The sequence below is a fragment of the Petaurus breviceps genome, unplaced genomic scaffold, assembly GCF_028583685.1.
Source record: "Petaurus breviceps papuanus isolate PSGF00001 unplaced genomic scaffold, PetGlider_PUasm1.0 175, whole genome shotgun sequence".
Lineage (NCBI taxonomy): Eukaryota > Metazoa > Chordata > Mammalia > Diprotodontia > Petauridae > Petaurus > Petaurus breviceps.
In genome coordinates, this window is record NW_027185764.1 from 62,020,044 (window position 1) to 62,043,182 (window position 23,139).

A 23,139-nucleotide genomic window follows, 5' to 3' on the forward strand; every position below is an offset into this window, starting at 1 on the left:
AACCATTACTGTAAGGGGGGAAAGCTTCACAATACACATGCTTCCGTCGCAGAACATGCCTCATGTCATCCAAGTGTCATCTTGCCTTGTTCCAGTTCCATGTAAAACACTTTCAAGGCCCCTTTGTATTTTGCTCAGCTGCATTTCTAATGAGGTAAAAATTAACCCCATGTGGCAGAACAAAGATTATATAGACAATGGTATTGCCAAAGGAATTCCTCTAGGAAAAACCTCAAAGAATCTGCAGTCTATCATTCATTTTAGTAAAGTTGAGAATGACCGATAGAATGCAGAACTCAGAAAGGCCCTTGAACATAAATTAGTCCAACCATATAGAAGAGGTGGAAGGACCCAAGTTCACACAGGGAGTTAAATGATAGGGTCAGAATTCAAAGCCAACTTCACTCACTCTAAATTTAATGCTCTTTCCCCTATGTCTTAAGCAAGGGTAGTATCTTATCCTGCTTTGTTTTTAGTCAAGAAAGCCCTGCTGGGACGTTTATGAAAACTGGATATATATCGGTGCTGAGTTTATCCCACCCAAAGTTCTTTCAGCACCACTGAAGGCTAACATCTGTCACAATGAGAACAATCCAATGATTCCACCAAACAAATGAAGACCAGAATAACTATCTCATTGCATTCTCCACTTGGATTGTTAGTTCCCTTTCCATGCTCTCTGATCCCATGTATACATTTGTATGTAACACCAGTGGCAGAGTCTTGCATTCAGGATTTATATTGTAAAATGATGTAAAAGTCACCTGCAGGTGGGGGCTGAGGGAGGGAGGGGGCACATTTTTTGACTCCATGAGATTATTCAGAAGACTCACTATGATGGCAAATAGGCACCCTCCAAGGTCTCCAGTAGTTGGGTGGTTATGACAAAGATTTTTTCCTCCAGGGATCCCTGGAAGCAGGAACAGGAATATCTGAGCGGCAGTTTCTTTTCCTACCCCCTCCCCAGAGCCTGTACCCACTCACTTTGAGCACCAGGGAGAAGCCCATAGAGAGATTCAGAAGTTCACATACCCTCCAACATTCATGAAAGCCAGAACTAGGAGGAAGATAGTAGGGAGAGAGAAACACCCCATTTTCTTATCTGTGTGGTACTTCTAGTAACTTTTCCAGAACCAAAGAGGACTCCTCACTGATTCTACCTGTTAGTTCAATCCATGGGGATTTGGGGACAGGGGTGAAGAGGTGGAAAGATGCCAGGAACTTGGAACTCAGGAATCCTGGCCTTAACCCCTAAGTAACATATCTTCAAACTTGAGAGGGAAAGGGAACACCCATCTATTAAGTACCTACTATTCATCAGGCACTGTGCTAAGTAAGCAATTTAGAAATATCTCATTTGATTATTATGGCAATACGTCCATTGTCACCATTTTATAGTTGAAGAAACAGAGGCCGAGAAATTCAAAGATCAGGCTTCAGACCTAGGAAGCTTCCTTCACCAACCCTCCTGCCCTATCTCCCAAATATGGAGGCAATTCAAATTCATTTATTTTCATTTGATTCAACAAATCTTTTTCAAGCACCTACTCATCTAAGAATTTAGGTGAGCCCTGGGAAGGCCAAACTGGCAAGGTTTTAGTGGACAGGACAGGTGCATATTCTCATCTAGTTATGAAGCAAAAAAATGTCAGAATCTGTAGATCACCTCCCCTGGCCTTAATGAGGGCTGATGTATATAATTCACCCATCCGAGGATTAGACAGAACTCCATCTGAGAGAGATGCTTCAACACAACAGCATACATTTATCAATCTCTGCACCTGTCTATCATTTCTACCTCTCTAGACATTTTTGAAGCATCTGGCAAAAAAAGACATTCCAAAGGGAAGCGATAGCTAAGTCCTTATTACCCACAAGAAAGGATTGTATGACCCAAAGCAACAGATAATCCCCAAACTATTTCTACTTGGCATCAATACATATATTTATATTTAACAGTTCTTTTTACATTGATTCAGATAGACTGCCTCCCATCCTACCCCCAAAATGTCTACAATAAAAGCCCATAAATCAAGTGTTCATTTAGTCCTTAGATATTAGAATTGTATTGGGATTCCACTTTAGCTATATAATTATAGCACTTAAAACACATCACATAGGAAAACAAGTTAGGACTCAGTAGCCCTTCATTTGAGCCCCAGCTCTCCTTGGCTGAGATACTGGAGTGGTTTGCCATTTTCTTCCCCAATGGATTAAGGTAAATAGATGTCAAGTGACTTGCTCAAGGTCACACAGCTAGCACATGCCTGAGGCTGAATTTGAACTCAGGTCTTCCTGACTCCAGGTCTAGCACTCTATCCACTGAGCCACCTAAGCGAACAGAGGTTAAGTGACTTTCCCAGGGTCACACAGCTAGTAAGTGTCTGTGGATGTATGTGAGCTCAGGAAGGTGAGTCTTCCTGACTCTGGGCCCAGCAGTCTATCTACCAAGCCATTTAACTGTCCTTTCCCAGCTCTTCTACTTACTCTCTGATCTCATTCAAGCCTCTGTTCCCCAGTCTGCTCTTCTGCAAAATGGGAATGATGATTTCATACTCCTCCAACACAGTGTTATTCTGATTCCTCATTAACGGAAATAACAACAACGTTCAACCTGACATTGACTCAATACATGTTGACTCATTTTCCTCCCAATGATCCTGTGAGGAAAGTACTCTTATTATCCTTATTTTTATAGATGAGGAAACTGAGGCAAAGAGAGGTTAACTGACTCTGGTGCCCAGGGTCACAAGCTAGTGTCCAACACAATATTTGAACTCAGGTCTTCCTGACTCAACGTTCTCTGCTCCGTCCAGCTTGCTCCCTCACTGCCTCCAGGAGTCACAGAGATGACTCTGGGTTCTCAAAGACCACAGGACAAGCTCTCTCAGGTCCTACTGAGCTGGAAAGACTTCAAGCATGAGCTTGGTGACAGACTGTGAATGTCTTTTCCTTGCAGGACTAGAGTCACCAGAAGGTTGAACATGAAGTGGTAGATTTGGGGGTCATAGAAGCTCAGTTAGCTGCCTATAAAAGTGTAGAGAAGTGATCTTCATCAGTATAAGAAATACTTACATGGGGAGGGGGGGCGGCTAGGTGGTGTAGTGAATAGAGCACCGGCTCTGGAGCCAGGAGGACCTGAGTTCAAATCCGGCCTCAGACACTGAACACAAAAAAACTAGCTGTGTGATCTTGGGCAAGTCACTTAAACCCAATTGCCCTACCTTCCCCACCTCCAAAAAAAAGAAATACCTACATGGATAAAATAATGGATCTTTGGAGGTGGAGAAGTTGTAATTATTCTCTTTATCTCACAGGGCTTTATCTGAGGATTAAATGAGATAATTCTTGTAAAGAGTACTTTTGTAACTGTCCTGGGTCAAAGGAAGACAAACTTTCTTGTTATCACTCTGAAGGCATCACCAAGTCTCACAGTCAGGAGGGCTCTCAGAGGTCATCCAATACATCCTCCATCTCAATAAGAAACCCTAGAAAGTGAGGTGAAACAGTGGATAGAGCACCAAACCTGGGGTCAGGAGGACCTGAGCTCAAATCCAGCCTCAGACATTTACTTGCTGTGTGACTCTGAGCAAGTCACTTAACCCTGTTTGCCTCAGTTTCCTCATCTATAAAATGAGCAGAGGGAAATGACAAACTACTACAGTATCTTTGCTAAGAAAACCCCAAATGGGGTCATGAGGAGTTAGACATGACTGAACAACAAAACAAGTGGTCACCCCACTTTTGTCTGAAGAGGGGGACCTACTTTTCTCCTGAGGCAGACTCTTCTACTTCTGGGTCACTCTAACTTTTAGGAATGTTTCATTATATAAAGCCTAATTTGCCTCTTTACAACTTTTACCTATTATTCCTAATTCTATCCTCAAAGGCCAAGAAGAAGAAGCCAGATTCCTTTCCTACATGCCCACGCTTGAAATACTTGACTATTGCTATCATGGCTCCCCTGAGTCTTCTCTTTTCTGGGTTAAGTATTCTCAGTTTCTTCAATCCATTCTCATGTGATGTGATCTTGAGGCTCTTCTCTGGATGCCCTCCAACTTATCCATGTCCTTATTAAAATGTGGTAACCAGAACTGAACAAATACTCCACATACAGCGGGACCAGGGCAGAGTAAGATGGGACTTAGCACCACTCATGTCCTCAACATGTGCTCCTCTTAATGTAGTCTAAGAATAAGTTAGCTTTTTTAGCTTCCTTGACTCATATTTACTTTGCAGTTCACTAAAATAAACCCAGATCTACTTTAGAAAACCTGCTTCATAGCACTAACCACACCTGCCTTTTCATTTTATACTTTTGAAGTTGATTTTTTGAACCCAGGTATAAAAATTTACATTTATCTTTATTAAGATTCAGTCCAATGGTCTAGCAGAGACAGGTGTAGAGACAAAGAGAAAATGAGTGGGGGAGAGAGAGAGAGTCAGAGAAAGAGAGAGACAGAGAGAGATAGAGAGACAGAGAGACTATATTGGATTGATATTCAAATAGCAAACACATAATACACAGCTTAAACAGAAGTATTATAAACTTTTTGAGAATAGAGTTTGGATTGTAACTATCCTTATATCCTCAGGACCTAGCACAATAGAGTAGGTGCTTAATAAATGTCTGCTGAATGAATGTTGAAATGCTAAAAATTGGGAAACTCCCGAGCTTGGCATATACTAGGCAGACATTCTAAATATCTGACCTAATGAGATTATTTTCTTATTCTTCTATACTGTCTTTCTTCAGGCACCTTACACAATACCTGGAATATAATAAACATTTAATATGCTTGTTGATGGATGAATAAATGAATGACCTTGAGATGTGTTAAAGAGAGGGATTACAGAAGAGGGGGAAGACCCCTATCTCTGGAATGAGAGGAAATGGGTTTTAATATCTCCTCATATATGTGACCCTGAGTAAATCACCTAATCTCCCTGGGTCTCAGTTTCCTAACCTGTAAAATCAACTAGATCGCCTCTGAAATACCTTTCAGCTCCAATTCTATGATCCTGGGAAAAGATCAACTGAGATTGTGGGTACTGGAGTCAGTCCAGAAGCTCCATGTCTGACTCTAAATTAGAGTGCCTTATTGAAATCAAACAATGCGCATTAATTTAAGCACCCACTTTACTTTAGCCACTTTTACCACTGTACTTTAGGCACTTGAAGGAAGAAAGCTGGGGTTACAAACACCCAAGAAATCATTTTTACCCTCAAGGAACAAAGGGAGGTGACGTGTGAAGTCATTAACCACCACCCCCATACACACACAAACACACATACATACACACACCTTCCAGCAACAAGCCTCTTGAAATAAAAATGGAAACCAAAGTGTGAAAAATCGGTGGCACCATTAGGGGGCATTAAGACACAGCTGCCCACACCTGCAGTATACTGGGTTATCCTTTGCCAAACTGTTTGCTTACCAACCTGCAGGCCTGTGCTTAAGCTCCTCCAGGGGATCACTGGCACGGGGGTGCAGAGACACCAAGAACCTCGTTCAGAGCATTTCAGCATCTGACACAGCTGCGGCACAGCAGGCTTATCATTAAAAATATGCACTTGTTCGAATCTTTAATTCCTGTAGCTCTAGTTACTGTTAAAAGAACCTTCATATATTCTGAGAACTATGTGGGCTCTGTCAAACTTGGAGTCATTTTGATAATCCTTACTGTAATTAAGGCTGCAAGAAACTCCAATGGTTCAGAGTGCAGATTCCGTTTGGATAATCCTGTAAAAAGTTCAGGTGCTTCTCTGAACTAGATCAACCTTTTGTGTCTATAAAGCTGAGCTGAGAAAATCTTGTGAGCACTGGCTGGGCTTTCAGATTTTCTCCTTGCTCCTGCTTCTGTTCATGGCAGGAAGGCAATGTGAATCACCTTGTATGTGTGTCAAAACCCAGGGCTACTGATGTGAATCTCCTCTCTGCCTGCTCCCTCCTTTCTCCGTTTCCCCCCTTTCCTCCTCTGCATGCAAGCTTAGTTCACTGTAAAGGTGCTCTATGCAGAGAAAAGAAAAGCTTCTCCAGAAACAGTGACTAGGAATGTCAGCAATTACATTTCCCTGAATTTCACAAAATTCATTTTTAAATTGAACACAATAATAGAGGAGAAAAACCTTTGCAAAGTATATAGTGCTATACAAATGTTAAGATCTTATTAGTATTGGATATTTTGGAAACACAGCCTGGCAAGGATGCTGCAAGCATTGAAATGTGATATACAGTTACACTTTGTGAGAAAACATTTAATAAGCATTTAAGTGCCTACTGTATGCCAAGCACTGTGCTAAATGCTGGGGATAAAAGGACAAAAAAATGAAACAGTCACTACTCTCAAGGAGCTTCCATTCTATCAGGGGAGAAAAAAATGTACATATATCCCCTGTGGTGCCCATGTACTCCCTAAAACCAACCCCCTACCAGTTGAGCCACCTGGGTAGCTCAGTGGATAGAGTGCTAGGCCTGGAGTCAGGAAGACCTGAGTCAAATCCAGCCTCAGACACTAGCTGTGTGACCCTGGGCAAGTCACTTAACCTTATTTTTCTCAATTTCCTCATCTGTAAAATGAGCTGCAGAAGAAAATGGCAAAACACTTTAGTATCTTCGCCAAGAAAACCCCAAATGGGGCCATGAAGAGTTGGGCATGACAAAAATGATTGAAAAACAACAAGCCAGCTGGAAAGAGTCATATTTGTGGAGGCAGGAGAGGGTAGACTTTATGACTTCTCTCAATGAGTAGCTTTAAAGTCGGGCATAAAAAGAGAAATATGTGGGTCATAATTTCTTCTTCTATTTTCTTTCCTAAATTCAGGGAAGGTTAGAAGAGAATTAATATAGGAGTAATTGCAGCAATAATAATCATAGGGTCCTGGAGTAAAGCTAGAAATTAGAGTTCATCTATTCCAAATCTCAAATTTTATAGTTGAGAAAACTGATGCCTACAAAAGTCAAGTGATTGCCCAGGGTCTCAGCTTTCAAAGGTGCCAAATTATGGCACAAATTCTACCACATGCATAATAAGGCTATTGCTATTTCTGCCTTTCCACCAACTCTAACCAAAAGGATTGCTGTCTGCCACTTTGCAAAAACCTTTGAAACATGGATGGCAGGAAGCATAACAGACTGTATCACCCAGGAAGATGCCATTTGCAAAAGGTATGAACAGTGCATTAAGAAGGAGCTCTCTTAATTCTAGTGCCTTAACTCCATTAAATACTTTCTATTTTTTTTCCTTTTTTTTTTTTGGAGGAGGGAGGGCAGGACAATTGGGGTTAAGTGACTTGCCCAAGGTCACACAGCTAGTAAGTGTGTCAAGTGTTTGAGGCCGGATTTGAACTCAGGTCCTCCTGACTTCAGGGCTGGTGCTCTATTCACTGCACCACCTAGCCACCTCAATTACTTTCTGTAGCTTGCTTTGTATTTATTTGTTTGCATATTCTCTTCCCTATTAGACTGTAAGCTCCTTGAACTCAGGGATTGTCTTTTGTCTCTTTCTATCCCCAGAGCTTAGCACAATGCCTAGCACATAGTAGGTGCTTAATAAATGTTTATCGATTGATGGAGTATATTAAAATAACAAGACTTAGGCTACTTCAAGGATCCTCTCTCTCCTCTGAACAAATCTTCGCCAAGTCCTAATCAGTTTTAAAACATTTAGACAATCAAAGAAGAAGGGGCATTCCTGCCAATTACAATCCTCTCTACTGGGTGCATCAAACAGCCTTGAAGAAGAATTAGCCAAAAAAAAAAAAAGCCCAATCAATGCCTCAGACTGAATAATCTGTTACTTGCAAATGTGAAGTGCAGAAGCCCCATTTCATTGGAGAACTAGGCTAGTGCAAGTATTCATTTTTGTATTTTTTTTTTACAGATACTCATATGAGTTTACTTTGGACTATATGGCAGATTTTTTTTTCCACACACATCTCTCAGTCGGCTGCCGGCCTCCACATATAACAACCAGAAAGCACTTTGCTTGCCTCAGAAAAGCTGCATTTTGAAAACTCACCGGGCACCATCCCTGTCAGAGTTGGAGCAGAGTAGCTGCCCTGTCCAGCAGGGGGGACGTGTGGAGGGTATCCTGGGAGGGTTGTGCTTGCCAAATCACGACCTGAAGAATCAAACCAACAAATCACCATGTGAGCATTTGCAACAACTCGACATGTTTTTACATTTCCCCAAACACCCAGAACACAGGCTATGCATTTGTCATATCTGTACTGTGAATACCAAAGTGGGCTCCCCACCCCCCACCCCCCACCCCCACCCCGGGGCTGGCAAGAAGAAAAGAGCCTTTTCTTTATAAGCTTTGGCTATAAAGTCAGAAAGCCATTATAAGGTAAGAAACAGAATGAAACAAAGAAAACACGCGCGTTTGAACATCAGCCGAAGCACCAACTTGTAAAGGACCTTTAGTCTACTACTCCTATCATAGGTCCAGGTTTGCCTGATTCCTGGTAAGATAATAAAATGAAACTGAGCAATAGAAATTGATCAGCTATGAGGTGAGATGCCCACTGAGATTTATCTCTGTGTACATTTATTTCTAGATATTTACATAATCACGTGTATTGTAAATACAAATATGTAGCTAAGTTATAGAGACGCAGAATTAATATATGTGTATATTCATATTGGTATGGATACATGGGCAAATTAGACATATGTATACATATATATTCCTATATATTATATGCAAACATGATATCAATGATAACATGAATATACTTATTGATATTAACTTAAAATTATGTTAATACTTATACTGTTAATACTTACATTATATATTATATAATGCATATATATTCTACACTATGATATATAATGTATAATATATAAAACACAAATACAACGTATGTGTATGTACACACATATGTGTAATTAAAATATAACACATTTAGTCATGTTGGTATAAGACCAGACTGTTCAGAGAGTGTCAATGTAAGTGAAAAAAGACAAAAAGATCAGTGATGATAAAATTAATGAAATGCTTATTGCAAATTCAAGAAATAGTAAATGCAATGAATTAATTATTGTTGCTGTTGTTATTTTTTGCACTGAAGTTAAAACTTTTTATAGACATTCTCCAATCAGAACCAGAAGAGTCATTTAGTCCAACCCCTTTATTTTGCAGATGATAAATATTTAATTAAATTGTTAAAATGAGAAATTTGAAATCCTGATTTCTGAAGTGACTTGGCCAAGGTAACTTGCAGAGCTTAGACTAGAAATTAGATTCTCCCCTCTGCCCCGTACTGCATCTAAATTATTGTGGTAAAATATTTTGAGGGAAATAGAAGTTGTATATCCCTATCTCCATTTTCCATATGAAGCGTGGAAGTGAGACACAAAATTTTCATGTAACAGACAAGTCTTTCACAGACTTAATTCAAACTCACAACCAAAATTTAATAAAAATTTAAAAATCAATAGCAACAAGCCACCAAATATCTCTAAACTACCCAGTTTTAGGTCATTCATAGAAGAATAATAACTTAGGGAAGCTTTTGCTAAGGGAAGAAGTACCATGACGTCATTAACAACTTTGCCTTCTAAAAGATATTCCCCATGTACCCAATGCCCTCCTGGAGGAAAAATAGCACAGCCAGGAAGTGGTCTGAGAAGCCAGGCCCAGGGCTCAGAACTCTCAGCCACTGTCTTGATGCCTGCCTGCAGCAACAGCAGTAGGAAGGAAAATGGAAATATCCAAGCTATCTTTATTTCTTCAGGTAACCCTTAAAACGTATTCTATTTCAAGACACAAAATCTATGTTTGCAAGCCTTGTTTGCTGCAAAAACAAAGTGTCTCGATTCTTTATTCTCTCATATGAAGCCAATGCAGGGGAATAAAGAGTCCAGATATGGAACCTCTGTTTTAGAATTATTGGTGCTTGAGAATTAATTAAGGCACTCAGTCAAAGGCACTTTATACAGGGGCTCTTAAACTGGGGTCTGTGGATTTGGCTTTTAAACATACTTTGATGTCTTTTACTATGATGAATTTCCTTTGTAATCCCTTGTATTTGATTTTTTGCATTTAAAAATATTATTCTGAGAACATACTTCACCAGACTGCCAAAGTGCCCATAGCACCCTCCCCCCCAAAAAAGGTTTAAAAACCCTGTACAAATAGAAAGGCACTGAGAGTGTGATGGGAGACCTGACTTCTAGAGGACAGGAGAGCCCTTTAGCAGACATGCAGAAACAGAGAGAGACCTGAGGGACGATACATCACTGAAATATGAAGTGAGCTCGGTGGCATCCTTCCACGGTGAGAATGTACCATGACATCTTGATGTCACACAAACCCCTTGGTACAGAAGCAAAATGCTGAGTCCCCGTCATCTACCTCCTAGCTCCATTCATCAAATACCTTTGATGATCTCTCCAACAAAAAAAGAACTGTAATTTTAATTGCATTAAGTTTTGACTCTTCCCCTGCCCCCCTCCCTGTCCCCTAGCCTGAAACTTAAAAGAGGGTAGAGGGAAAACTTCAAAAGAAGACACTTTCTATCTCTGTTCCTCCTTAAACAAGTCAAACATCTTGGTTTATCTATCAGCTCTGCTCTCTCCTCTCATGTGAGGTAGTCACCATTGGGGGTGCACCTGTGATAAGCATTCTACACACTCTAATCCCTATTATACATGATTACCATCATTGCCACAATCACTAGCATAGAGATGAAAATAATGAGATTAGCTAAGCACCAATGATGTACCAGAGATATATTTTAAGAATGCATAATTAGACACAGTCTCTGGTAGAACGTTCCTGGTGCTCAGGAATTCTACAATTTCCCTGGGCACAATAGAATACACAGGATCATCCAGGATACCGCAACCTCTGAGTTGGAAGGGACCTCAGAGGCCATCAGAAATCTGACCTGAATAAGACTGTCCTCTATACCATTCTCAACAAATAGTCATCCAGTCTTTGCCTGAAGACCACCAGTGCAGGAGAACCTACCATCTCGCAAGACAGCCCATTCTAAGTCTGGGCATTTATAGGAAGGTTTTAAAAAAAATTTTTTTTGGGGGGGGAGGTCTAGCCCCAAATTGTATCTCCAAAACTTCTACCCTTTACTTCTGGTTATGTCCACTGGAGTCAACTACAATCAATCTAATCCCTCAAATACTTGGTGGCAATTATCACATTCCCCAGGAGTTTTTTTTTCCCCTTTCTCCAGGCTGAACATTTTCCGGTTCCTTCATTCAGCCAATCCTCATTTCATATTCTCAAGACCACTTCCTTCACCAACGTGACTGGTCATTTCCCAATATTCTCCATCTTATTAATGACCTCCTTACAACAGAGCATGAAGGACCAAACATCATAACTCAGATGTTGTTTGAGTAAATCGGGATGTCAAGGGAATAAGACTTCCTGGGTTAGAATAGGCATAGATCCTTTCATTGCATTCTAAGATAATAATTGATTTAGTTCAACCCCCACCCTTGTCACCTTAAAAAGGAGGAAATTATATTTCAGAAAAAATTTGGGAAACATTTTTATCATGCTTGCCTTGCAATAACCTTGTAAGGCAAACAAGTATTGCTAATTAGTAAGTATCAATCCTGAATTATAATAATAGTAATAGCAACAACAACAGTAATTAATAATAGCTAACATTTATAAAGCACGTTAAGGTTTGTTAAGCACTTTGCAAATGTTATTGAACTCAGGTCTTCCTGACTCTGGGTCTAATGGGATCTCCATAGCATTACCTCGCTACTGTATTTCTAAGCTAGTCTCTATCTCAGTATACTGTCTAATTAGGCATCTGGTCACTGGTCAAGCTGATGTCCAATCCAAAGTCCTCCTCCCTCTTCCAGACTCCCTGTGTGATAACATCTTGAAACTCAAGACAGCCTTATCCACTTTCTACCTTTTTCTGTAGTCTTTTTATTTTTCCTAAATATTAGTCTCTACCTTTCCTAGAGTAGTTTTCTAGAAAAACATTCCTGATAGGTTGGTCACATTCTTATCCTTACCTTATAATGATACCTTCACCACCCACAGGAAGAAAGACAATAGAGAACAGAACAAATACTAATAAATGTTTGTCTTCTATGGGCTAAAGCAAAGACAAGCTTTCTTTCTCCCTAACTTTCCTATTTATATTGAATCCTTTGTTGTTGCTGTTATTTAGTCATTTTTCATTTGTGTCTGACTCGTTGTGACCCCATCTGGAGTTTTCTTGGCATAGATACTGCAGTGGTTTGTCATTTCCTTCTCCAGCTCATTTTACAGATGAAGAAACTAAGGCAAACGTGGTAAAGTGACTTGCCCAAGGTCACACAGTAAGTGTCTGAGGCCAGATTTGAACTCAGGAAGATGAGGCTTCCTGCCTCCAGACCAGGCACTTTATCCACTGCACCTAGCAATCCTTTTAGTGACTCTTCTGTCTCTCATATCTGTCATACCTTATCACTGGCTAAATCATCTTGTCTATTATCCACCTCTAAGATATAGTTCCACATCTATCCACTTATCTGCTCACATAGCCACCACCTCAGTTCAGGTCCTTGTCATCCCCGCCCTGCACTATTGCAATGGCCTCTCTATTGTGGTCTCTATTTCCAACTTCATTACCCTCCAATCCACACTTCACCCCAGTGTCCAAATTAATTTTCCAGAAGCATACCTCTGATCATGTCACCTCCATGCTCAAGAAGTTCTATTGGTTTCCTGCAGTCTCTAGATTCAAATACCAATTCCTCTGTTTGGTTTTTAAAGCCAAAGGGTTTATCATCTGTCTCCAGGCCACCTTTCCAGACTTTTTGTATCTTACTCTCATGTAGTCTACTAAATTTAGCTGCTACCTACTTTTTCTCATATAGGACATTCTGTTTCCCTTCTTCATCCATACATTTGCATAGATTTTCTTCCACATGTGGAATACATTTCTTCCTCAACTCTAGAATCCCTAGTTACCATCAAAGCTCAGCTCAAGTACCACCTACAGGAAGTCTATCAGAATTTCCTCCCTCCCAGTTGCCAGTGTCCTCTCCTCGAAATTGCTTTATGTACTTTTGTATTTTATTTTCTATATAAATTTTGTTTCTTCTCTATAGAAGGTAAGCTCCTTAAGGGCAGGGACTGTTTCATTTTTGTCTTTGTGCCTTCAGCACCCTATACTGGCATAGAGTAAATACTTAATAAATCCTTGTTGAATTGAACAAACATAAAAAAAAAACGGTGACCAAAAACAGCTAATAGAACTTAAATGTTCAACAGAACTCTCTTGGCAAAATGGAGCATGAAGTGAAAAAGCATTGTGCCAAACAATTTCTGGCAGCTAAAACTCTCCATGGGCACCAAACATGAAAAACAGCTTTGGTACAAATTGATGAGACACATCAAGAAATTCCCCAGGGTGTCATGGAACCAAAAGGAAATGAGGCCAAGATGTTCACTCTTCTCTGTCTTTTCCACTGAACACATGTCCAGTGTTCTCTTTAGCAAGCAGAATGCACATTACCGCATGTCCAATCTTTCATCTTTCCCCAGGGATTTGTTTCTTGCAAGGATATGTTAATAAAACCAGCATAGGCTGATCACTTACATCTCCAGTGAAAGTTTCTTAGAATATCATTCCTATTTGTGGCATCATTTGCCCATGAGATAAGACCCCGTAGAACAATAATAATTATGATCTCTGACATTTACATATCCCCTTAAGGTTAGCAAGATACTTTGCACACATTATTTCTTTTGATCCTCACAACAATGCTATGAGGTGGATTTTATTATTCTCCCCACTTTATATGCAAGAAAACTGAGGCTCAGAAATGTTAAGTGACCTATCACATGGTCACACAGCTAGGACCTGTCAGAGGCAGGATTCAAACCATGATCTGTTTTGACTCTGAATACATTGGGGTTTTTTTCCTCAACTTTGCTACACTATCACTATAAAAGTAATGGCTTTGGATTAGAAAACAGAAAGCTTCCCATTGATAATACCCCAGGAGCTATTGTACAAATGACTCATGCAAAAATAACTTCATGCAAAATTTTTTCTCATATTTGGTGCCCAAGTGATTTTGCAAAAGTCCTTTTACCTCATATGAGACTCAATTTCCTAATCTGTTTTTAAAAAGTGACCAAAGGAATTAATTTCAACCAAAATGGATTATATGCTAGACAAATGTTACAAGACGTAGTGAATCGAGTACTGCCCTTGGAGTCAGGAAAACCTGACTTCAAATCCCATCTTGGATAAACCACACAGCCTCATTCTCCTTATCTATAAAAGAGAGATAATAATAGCACCTACCTAACAGGGTACAATTCTAAGAATCGAGGGAGATAACATTTGTGAATAATTTGTAAACCTTAAAGCACTGTACTTGTTTGGCCATTTTTTTCAGTCACATTTGATTCTTTGTGACCCCATTTGGGGTTATCTCGGTAAGATACTGGAGTGGTTTGCTATTTCCTTCTGTTCATTTTACAGATGAGGAAACTGAGGCAAACAGGGATAAATGGGCTTATGGGCCATCATTCTGCCCATGAGTACAGCAAGGTGCAATGGCCATGTTTTCCATGAAATTATGTTTCTTGTTGCCTTTGTAAGCATTGATTTCTTTCTCAGCCCCTTTCTATGATACATCCTTCCATGTAACTGTAGTGTCCCTATATCTTCCAATTTCACTTAGACTAATAAAGTCAATATTAACTTCCTCTGATGCCATGTTTACTCATCATTGGACAAGGGTTTTACATTTAGAATGTCGACAATGAAATTAATATTCGTATATCCAGGACTTAGCACAAAGCCTGGTACATAATAGGTGCTTAATAAATTCTGGTTGGCTGACAGACTGCTCCACTGGCATAGTTTTTTGATAAACTAGGGCCACCTTCTAACCAAGAGGCCTCAGGGTAGGATTTTCATGGAAGCCAGAGAGAACAATGTCTCCAAATGCTCGTGACTCTGACTCTAGAGCTATCTCTTACTTTCATTAAAGTCTCAAGGATGCTTTGATTCAATCCACAAGTATTTTTAATTGCAATAATAATACTTCAATGAACCATAATAGTATAGATAGGAGTATTTCATCCAGTTATACTGATCACAATCCATCCATACCAACAACAGTAACAATAACAATTGTAACATCATAACAGGTACAGATGACATCCTTTTCTCCATCTCATAAAGATATCACCTATGTGTGTATATGTGTCCTTTTTGGGGGGGATTGCTTAAATATTATCCAAATGTAATTATTCCCATTTTACAGATGATGAAACTGACAGGTAAGATGTGAAGGGACTTTTCAAGCTCACACAGGATATAAGTAGCAGAGCCAGCACTGGAACTCAAGGCTTCTGAGTAAATCCAACCCTATTTCCACTATAACACTGTTGCCTCCCTTGTGGGCCTACTGTGTGCAAGGCTCCAGGTTCTGTAGAGTGCATAAAGATGATTAAGACACAATTCCAGACTTTAAGAAGCTCTCTAGAGGGGAAGGCACTTCCCCTTCCCCTACCCCCATGGTATTATTTGGTAAAGAGGGAGTGTGGTTTAGAGAACAGAGAGCTGACCTCAAAACCAGGAAGATCTGAATTCAAGTCCCCTGCCTGATACCTATACACTGTGTGACCCTGGGCAAGTCATTTGACTTCTAAGGACCTTGTGGCCCTGTGGCTGATGCCATATAGAACTTGGATAAAAAACATTGAAACTTATGTCTTTTACTGCATGATCTTCCAGGACTCTTCTCTCCTTTTTCCCAGACCCCCAATACCTCCAAATTAGCCATCTCCATGTAGAATGAAAGTATGGGGACAATTCCTAATCATAGAAAAAGAGTTACTAAGGGAATAATAAATATTTTGTTAAAAAATAATAAAAGGGAGCGGCCAGGTGGCTCAGCGAGTAAGAGCACCGGCTCCAGTGTCGGGATGACCTGGATCAAATCCGGGCTCAGATACTCAGCACCACACCCAGAAATAATAACTGGCCGTGTAACCTTGAGCAAGTTACTTAACCCCAATTGCTTTAAAAAAAATAATAAAAGGTATCACAGTGCAACTAAGGAGAGACTTCCCAGCAACTAAACCAAACACTAGTTACAGCTCTAGGATGAGAGATAAGCCTGAGGAATGAGAAAGGGAACAGTTCCCTAAAACAGACCCATAGTCTGTGCAGGCACTCACTTCCTGAGCTCTGGGATCCTTGAATTATCTGGATATTCCAAGGTTTTAGCTATCGATGTGACCCAATCATAATGGAATGCAGGCTCCCAGATGAAAGGATTCTAAGGAACCAGCAGCTTCCTTAGGAGGCTCCTGTTCCAGATAAGTATCTAAAACAGGGGACCTTAACATGGGGTCTATAGATAGATTTCAGGGGGTCCATGAGTTTGGATGGGTAAAAACATACACATTTTTATTTTCACCAACCATAAACTAAAATTTAGCATTTCCTAAAATTATGAATTTTTAAGCAGAACATTATTCTGAGAAGGTGTCCATGGGTTTCTCCAAAGGAGCCCATCACACAAAAACAGTTAAGAACCCCTGATTTTGAGGCAGCGAATTGACATTATGGCTAATGTGTTGAACATGGAGCCAAGAAGATCTGAATTTAATTTTAGCCTCACATACTTTACTAGCTATGTGACTGCATTTTTCCTTTTCTTTTTCTTTTTTTTCAAGCAGGGAAGGCAAGGCAATTGGGGTTAAGTGACTTGCCCAAGGTCGCTAGTAAGTGTGTCAAGCATCTGAGGCTGGATTTGAAACCAGGTCCTCCTCACATTGAGGCCGGTGCTCTGTTCACTGTGCCACCTAGCTGCCCCTGCATCTTTTCTTTTGATCAGACATTCCTCTGATGACATTTCTATGCCACTTACCCTGCATTATCCCTCCCTACTCATCCAGTTGAGGTGGTTTCTTATCACCTCTAAGATAAAATATAAATTCTTCTGTTTAGCTTTTAAAGCCTTGCAGGACCTTGCCCCCCATCCTATCTTTCCAGCCTCATTGTACATGACATTCCTTCCTACACTCTGAAATCCAGCTACACAGGCCTTTCCTCTGTTCCTTGCACTTCATACAACATCTCAGTCTCTTTATCTTTGCATGGGCCATCCCCTATGCCTGGAATGAACTTCCTCCTTTCCTTTACCTCATAGAGTCCTTCTTTCTTTAAAATGCCCTTCAGGTACAAAATTCTAAGCCTTTCCTGACCTCACTTCAATCAACAGTGCCCTCCCTCCCAGAATACCTTGCACATAGCTACTTTGGATATATTTGTTTTTATTAACTTTATATTTATGCTATCTATGTATACATAAGTATATGTGTACATACACACTTATTAGCTATGGAAGCCTGGGAAAGTCACTTAAACTCCATTGGACTAATTTTTCTCATCTGTAAAAATGAAGATATTGGACTCAATGACCTCTAATGTGCCCTCCAGCTTTAAACCTATGATCTATGAAATTCCAGCACCTTGTGCTCCCGCTATGGCATTTGACATCCCACTAAATTGAATAATTGAATTTGCTCATTTAAATATGCTTTTAAGACCCTAAAAACATGCAGCTGAGTGACCTCACCATCCTTGGTTCATCTTGGAACAAAGCCATAAAGAAAAACAAATCCAGGGAAAGGCAGTTAGCTAATAATGGTTCTCTCTAAAAAAGACAAATTTCTTATTGGCTGACATATGCTTTCCAACACTGATGCCTCTATTGGGTTCTAAAACCTGAGTGTTCTCACAGATAGTCTGTTATCATAGGACTAATAATAAATTACTCTATACAACCCTGGCTAAGGGCTCAGCGAGGCCCTTAGCAAGGTGATGCTTTAAATCATCCCACCAATCAAACATGACCTTCCTGCAGGCATATGCTGTTAGTAGCAGCCAATGCTGTTGCTAATGTGTCGACTAAATGTTTTTTTCTGAAGGTCTCCGGGATGCAAAGGTGAGTTAAGTATGAGGCCCCAGCTTCCCATTTGTGAATTTTCAGGTTTCTTATTCTTATAGTTTCCAAACCATTTATCTCTGGAATACTTTTTTTTAAAAAGTGAAACCTTAGTTTATTTCTAAAACATAACCGTGACTTTCCTCAAAAAAGTTAAATGCTCAATACCAAAGACAATCTAAACTCTGGTTAAAATTCATAGCAACCAGGGAGAGAAGAGAAGAGTCTGGTGACATGAGTAAGGGAAGAGGATATGGAAAAGGAAAGCAATTGATCTTAAGGGACCTAGAATATTTAATAATAATGTATCTCAATACCCTTAGGCAGCACTCTCTGTATAGTGAAAAATGACAGATTGTGGGATGCTCCTTGCGAAACTGACAGATAAATAAAAGAGACTAGAATAATTGACTTTCCCCATGAAACTTGTCTTAAAATTGAGATCATAAGTTGAGTCTAAATGCATTAAATTAGCTTCACTATTACAGATGGTGGTACAAGAAAACCAGAGTGGTGTCGTGGATAAAGCTTTGGACCTACAGTCAGGAAGACTTACCGTGGACCTCTCAGCCTCAGACTCCTCATCTGTAAAATTGGGACAATAATGGCAACTATCTCACTATATATAAAATCTCACTAGAGTTTCAAAATGTTTGAAAATTACAGAATCAGAAATCTTAAAGATCACTTTCAGGAAGCTAGATGGTGCAATGAATAGATTGCTAGACTGGAGTCAGGAAGATGAGCCCAAATCTCAGGCATTTATTAACTATGTGACCCTGAGCAAGTCACTTACCTCCCTTGGCCTCAGTTTCCTCATCTATAAAATGGGGATAACATTGGCACTTATCACAAGGTTGTTGTGAGGATCGAATGAAATAACACATGTAAAGCTCTCTGCAAACTTTAATGTGTTATTTACATGTTAGTTATAATGATTATTAAAGTGTTGCCTGATAAAAATCTTTCAATATCTCACCCCTCACCACCCAACAAATTCAAATTCCTCTACCCAGTAAGTCCCTCTACTATATAGTCCCAACTCAGACCTCCAGCCCCGCATCCCAACAATTCCTAACCTATATTCTATGCCCTAATCAAACTGGAGAGGAATAAATGGAGGTCCAGAGAGGCTTAGGGATTTTCCCATGGTTTTACAGTCAGTTAATATTATTAGCTATAAGTAGTAATGTATGGTAGATCTAACTCCCTGGAAAAAATCAAAATCCTTATTCACAATGATGGCCCTCACTCTTTTTAATAAGAAAAAGTAAAAATATTAATCATCATCAAATAATAATTGCCTCTTTATAAACTAAAACTGATCTTGGAGAATAGAAATTGAAACATACTTAATTCCTCTAGGGAGAAAAGTAGGGAAAAACTGGTGCAGAATTGTGTACAGTTATCCCTTCCACATTGCAGAGGAGTTAGGGGTACAATGCCTCTGTGATATGGAAAATCCACATAAAATTTTTTACCCTCTCTTTGTACCAGAGAAGAAGTCCAAATTATGATATTAAAAGATAAAATATGTTATATTATATAAAACAATTGTATTATAAAATTATAAATTATAAAATATTATATAATGCTGTATATATAGTATGCATTTCTGAATTTCTAAACTTTTTCTATGTCTTCTGCTGACCTTTGTGTATTAGCTGTGGCTTCTATAAAACTCCCCCCAAATTCCCATTTAATTTTTTTTTCACTCTTTAGAGAGGGGAAGGTAGGGCAGTTGGGGTTAAGTGACTTGCCCAAGGTCACATGACTAGTTTTGTGTTAAGTGTCTGAGGCTGGATTTGAACTAAGGTCCTCCTGACTCCAGGGCCAGTGCTCTATTCACTGCACCACCCAGCTACCCTCCCCACCATTTAATTTCTTATGCCAATCTGTGATATATCAAAACCACCATGGGGAAAGTCACTATGTGGAAGGGATAACTGTATATACATTGTCAGATACATCCCTGTACCAAGGGTTTTTGCTTAGTTTTTTTATTAGAAGAAAATGGGATGAGTCACTTCCTAAAAGAGGGAGGAAGCTGTGGAAGAGGGAGAAAGGAGGAGGGGAGAGGGGAAAGAACGGTATTTCTAAAATGACTAGGAAGTAAAAGGAAAATACATCGATAAATCCTGTTTAAAAAAGAGAGAATACTACTAGTCATCTATCTGTCCTGTTGAATAGTCCCTATACTAGATCTTTAAAAAGACTGGGGAAGACAGTATTTCTGTCCTCTAGGACCATGGTGTCAAACTCATATAGATATGGGAGCCCCTGATCCATTCTGATGGATTCCTGTCTGCATATTAACTTAGTTTTAAAATGTAATGTTATCTATGTTATATCATATTTTTATTTTGTTAAAAATATTTTCCCGGGGCGGCTAGGTGGTGCAGTGAATAGAGCACCGGCCCTGGAGTCAGGAGGACCTTAGTTCAAATCCAGCCTCAGACACTTAACACAAAAAACTAGCCGTGTGACCTTGGGCAAGTCACTTAACCCCAATTGCCCTCCAAAAAAACAAAACAAAACCAAAAAAAAGGGGCAGCTAGGTGGTGCAGTGAGTAAAGCACCAGCCTGGAGTCAGGAGGACCCAAGTTCAGTTCCAGCCTCAGGCACTTAACACTCACAGAAAAAAACTAGCTGTGTAACCTTGGGTAAATTACTTAACCCCAACTGCCCTCCAAAAAGCTATGTGTATATATATTTTTCCCCAATTACATTTAATCTGCTTTTGCTGCTTTCAGTTTGTGTCCAAATATTTGATCCCTCTGCTCTAGCAGCTTAGGGTTATAAATTAATTGTAATAGGACAATAGGGACAGCTAGGTAACTCAATGGACAGAGTACTGAGCCTAGAGTCAGGAAGACTCATCTTCCTGAGTTCAAATCTGACCTCAGACACTTCCTAGTTGTGTGACCCTGGGCAAGTCACTTAACCATGTTTGCCTCAGTTTCCTCATCTGTAAAATGAGCTGGAGAAGGAAATGGCAAACCACTCCAGTATTTTTGCCAAAAAATAACCCCAGATATGGTCAAGAAGAGTCAGACATAACTGAACAATGATGGAAGAAGGAAGTTAAAACAACCCAAACAAGAAATGATAAAAAACTTTGGGGAGTTATCATAGGAAAGAGGTCACGGGAGCCTAAATTTGAGGAACAAAGCATAATGGAAACACATTTCATTCCTTCATAATTTATACCTTGTATTATTTGATTCACATGGCAACACTCCTCATGGTATAGATGAGGAAACTGAAATATGTTAAAATACTTGACAAGGTCACACCACTACCAAGTGAAAAAAGCAGTACTAGAACCTAGGTCTCCCAACTCCTAATCTATCATTTCACTTTCTGTACTGTATTGCTTCCCAATATAATCAAAATAATTTCATGCACACATAAAAGGGAGTCCTGGTAGTGAAAATCTCATGCAAGGGTTTCACTGCAGATAAATAGAAGAAAAAAAGAATTAGCACTCAATTTACCAGAAAATTCAACTATCCAGATTCTGACCAGGCCTGCTGAGGTGCTCACTACTGTAATTATGACTGTCACATTTCTTCATGTTAAGCACCTTTCCTTCTAGATTTAAAAGCACGTTCCAATGAATGCTGATATATTTTTTACTAATTTTGACCCTATTTCTCTAAGACAGGCAGCAGTACAGAGGACAGAGAAAAGAAAAAAGTTTACAGTGGCCACAGTTCAGATCTTCACAAATACAAATTTCAGAGAAAAAAATATTTCTCTTATCTATTTATAGCTCTGTAAAGCTTAAGTCAATAGAATCCAACAGAACTATTAGCCGAGTCATGTCAAATCAAAAATACAACATGGGAGAGACCTAGACAATAGTTTGGAAAAGATCTGGGGCTTAGTGGACCTTAACTCAATGTGAGTCAACACACACATACAACACTCAATACATACACTAATGCTTTTGGGGTGTTGCATTGAGAGGCTCAGTTTCCAGCATAAAGAGGCAAAACCATGTCAGGCCACATCTAGAGTATTGTGTTTCATTCTGGGAACGACATTATAAGAAGGACACTGATAAGCCGGAACAGCTGTAGAAGAGGATGACCAGGATGGTGCAAGATGGCGAATGGCCTCAAGGTCAAGACTTTTAAGCATTGTTTGATAACTGGGGAGCATGACAAATGTTTTCAGGTATTTAAAGAGCATCATTTGGAACAATCATAGGATCATAAACCCAGATTGGAAAGGACATTAGAGGTTATCTAGTGCAACCTTTCCATTTTATAAATAAGAAAACTGAGGACAAGAAAGAAAGAAGGAGGAACGAAGAAAAAGAAGGAAAGAAGGAGGAAGGAAAGAAGGAAGGAAAGAAGGAAAAGAGGGAGGGAGGGAGAAAAAAGGAAGGAAGGAAGGAAGAAAGAAAGAAAAAATAAGGAAAGAAGGAAGATAGAAAACAATGGAGGGAGGAATTGGAAAAGGAGAAAGATCAATAGAAGATGTTATCCAGATGTTCAATGAATTGAGTAATAATCATCAATTTCTAAAATACTGAATCAAGATTTGTCATGTCATTAATTTGTCATTAATCTTATTAATTAAATTCATAAAACAGGATGAAAATCCAATGTATTTATTGGAAAGCTCTGAAGGAATGGAAACCACCTGCAAGCTTAATTGGGTGGCTCCAATTACCACTCCCCAAAGTCATGACTCAGTAAGATTGGGAAGTACCCATTTTTAAATAAAGCTCCTCCTATAACTTTGAGCTTTGTGGATATTTAATATATACCTATATGCATTCATATTGCCTTTCCTCGTAGACTGTAAGTTCCTTGGGGGCAGATACTATTTTATTTTTGTCTTGGTATCTTCAGCACCTAGCATAGACTCTGTCCCATAGTAGACTTTAAGTAAATTTTTGGTGAATGACTGATTGGTATTTTTTTTTAATTGCCCTTGTACATTTGACTTTAATGTGTGAGTAAGTAAGTAAGTACTCAACAAGGTTCAAGAATACTTGGATTCAAGTCTTGGCTCTGTCACCTACTAGCTGTGTGATAAAAGTAAGTCATATACCCTTCTGGGCCTCAGTTCCTCCATTTCTAAAATAAGATTAATAATACTTGTACAATCTCACAGTTTTATGAGGAAAACATTTTAGAAATATAAAGTACTATGTTCATTAATT

General features: G+C 39.4%; 1 protein-coding gene across 1 annotated transcript in view; it reads right to left on the bottom strand.

Annotated features, from left to right (window-relative positions):
• The window catches only part of PAX5 (paired box 5), a 341,577-nt gene that overhangs the window by 70,047 nt on the left and 248,391 nt on the right, over window positions 1-23,139 (bottom strand). Inside the window, exon 8 of the mRNA XM_069085433.1 lies at window positions 8,026-8,127. Coding sequence (XP_068941534.1) covers window positions 8,026-8,127 — 102 coding nt within the window. The remainder of the gene's footprint in view (window positions 1-8,025; window positions 8,128-23,139) is intronic.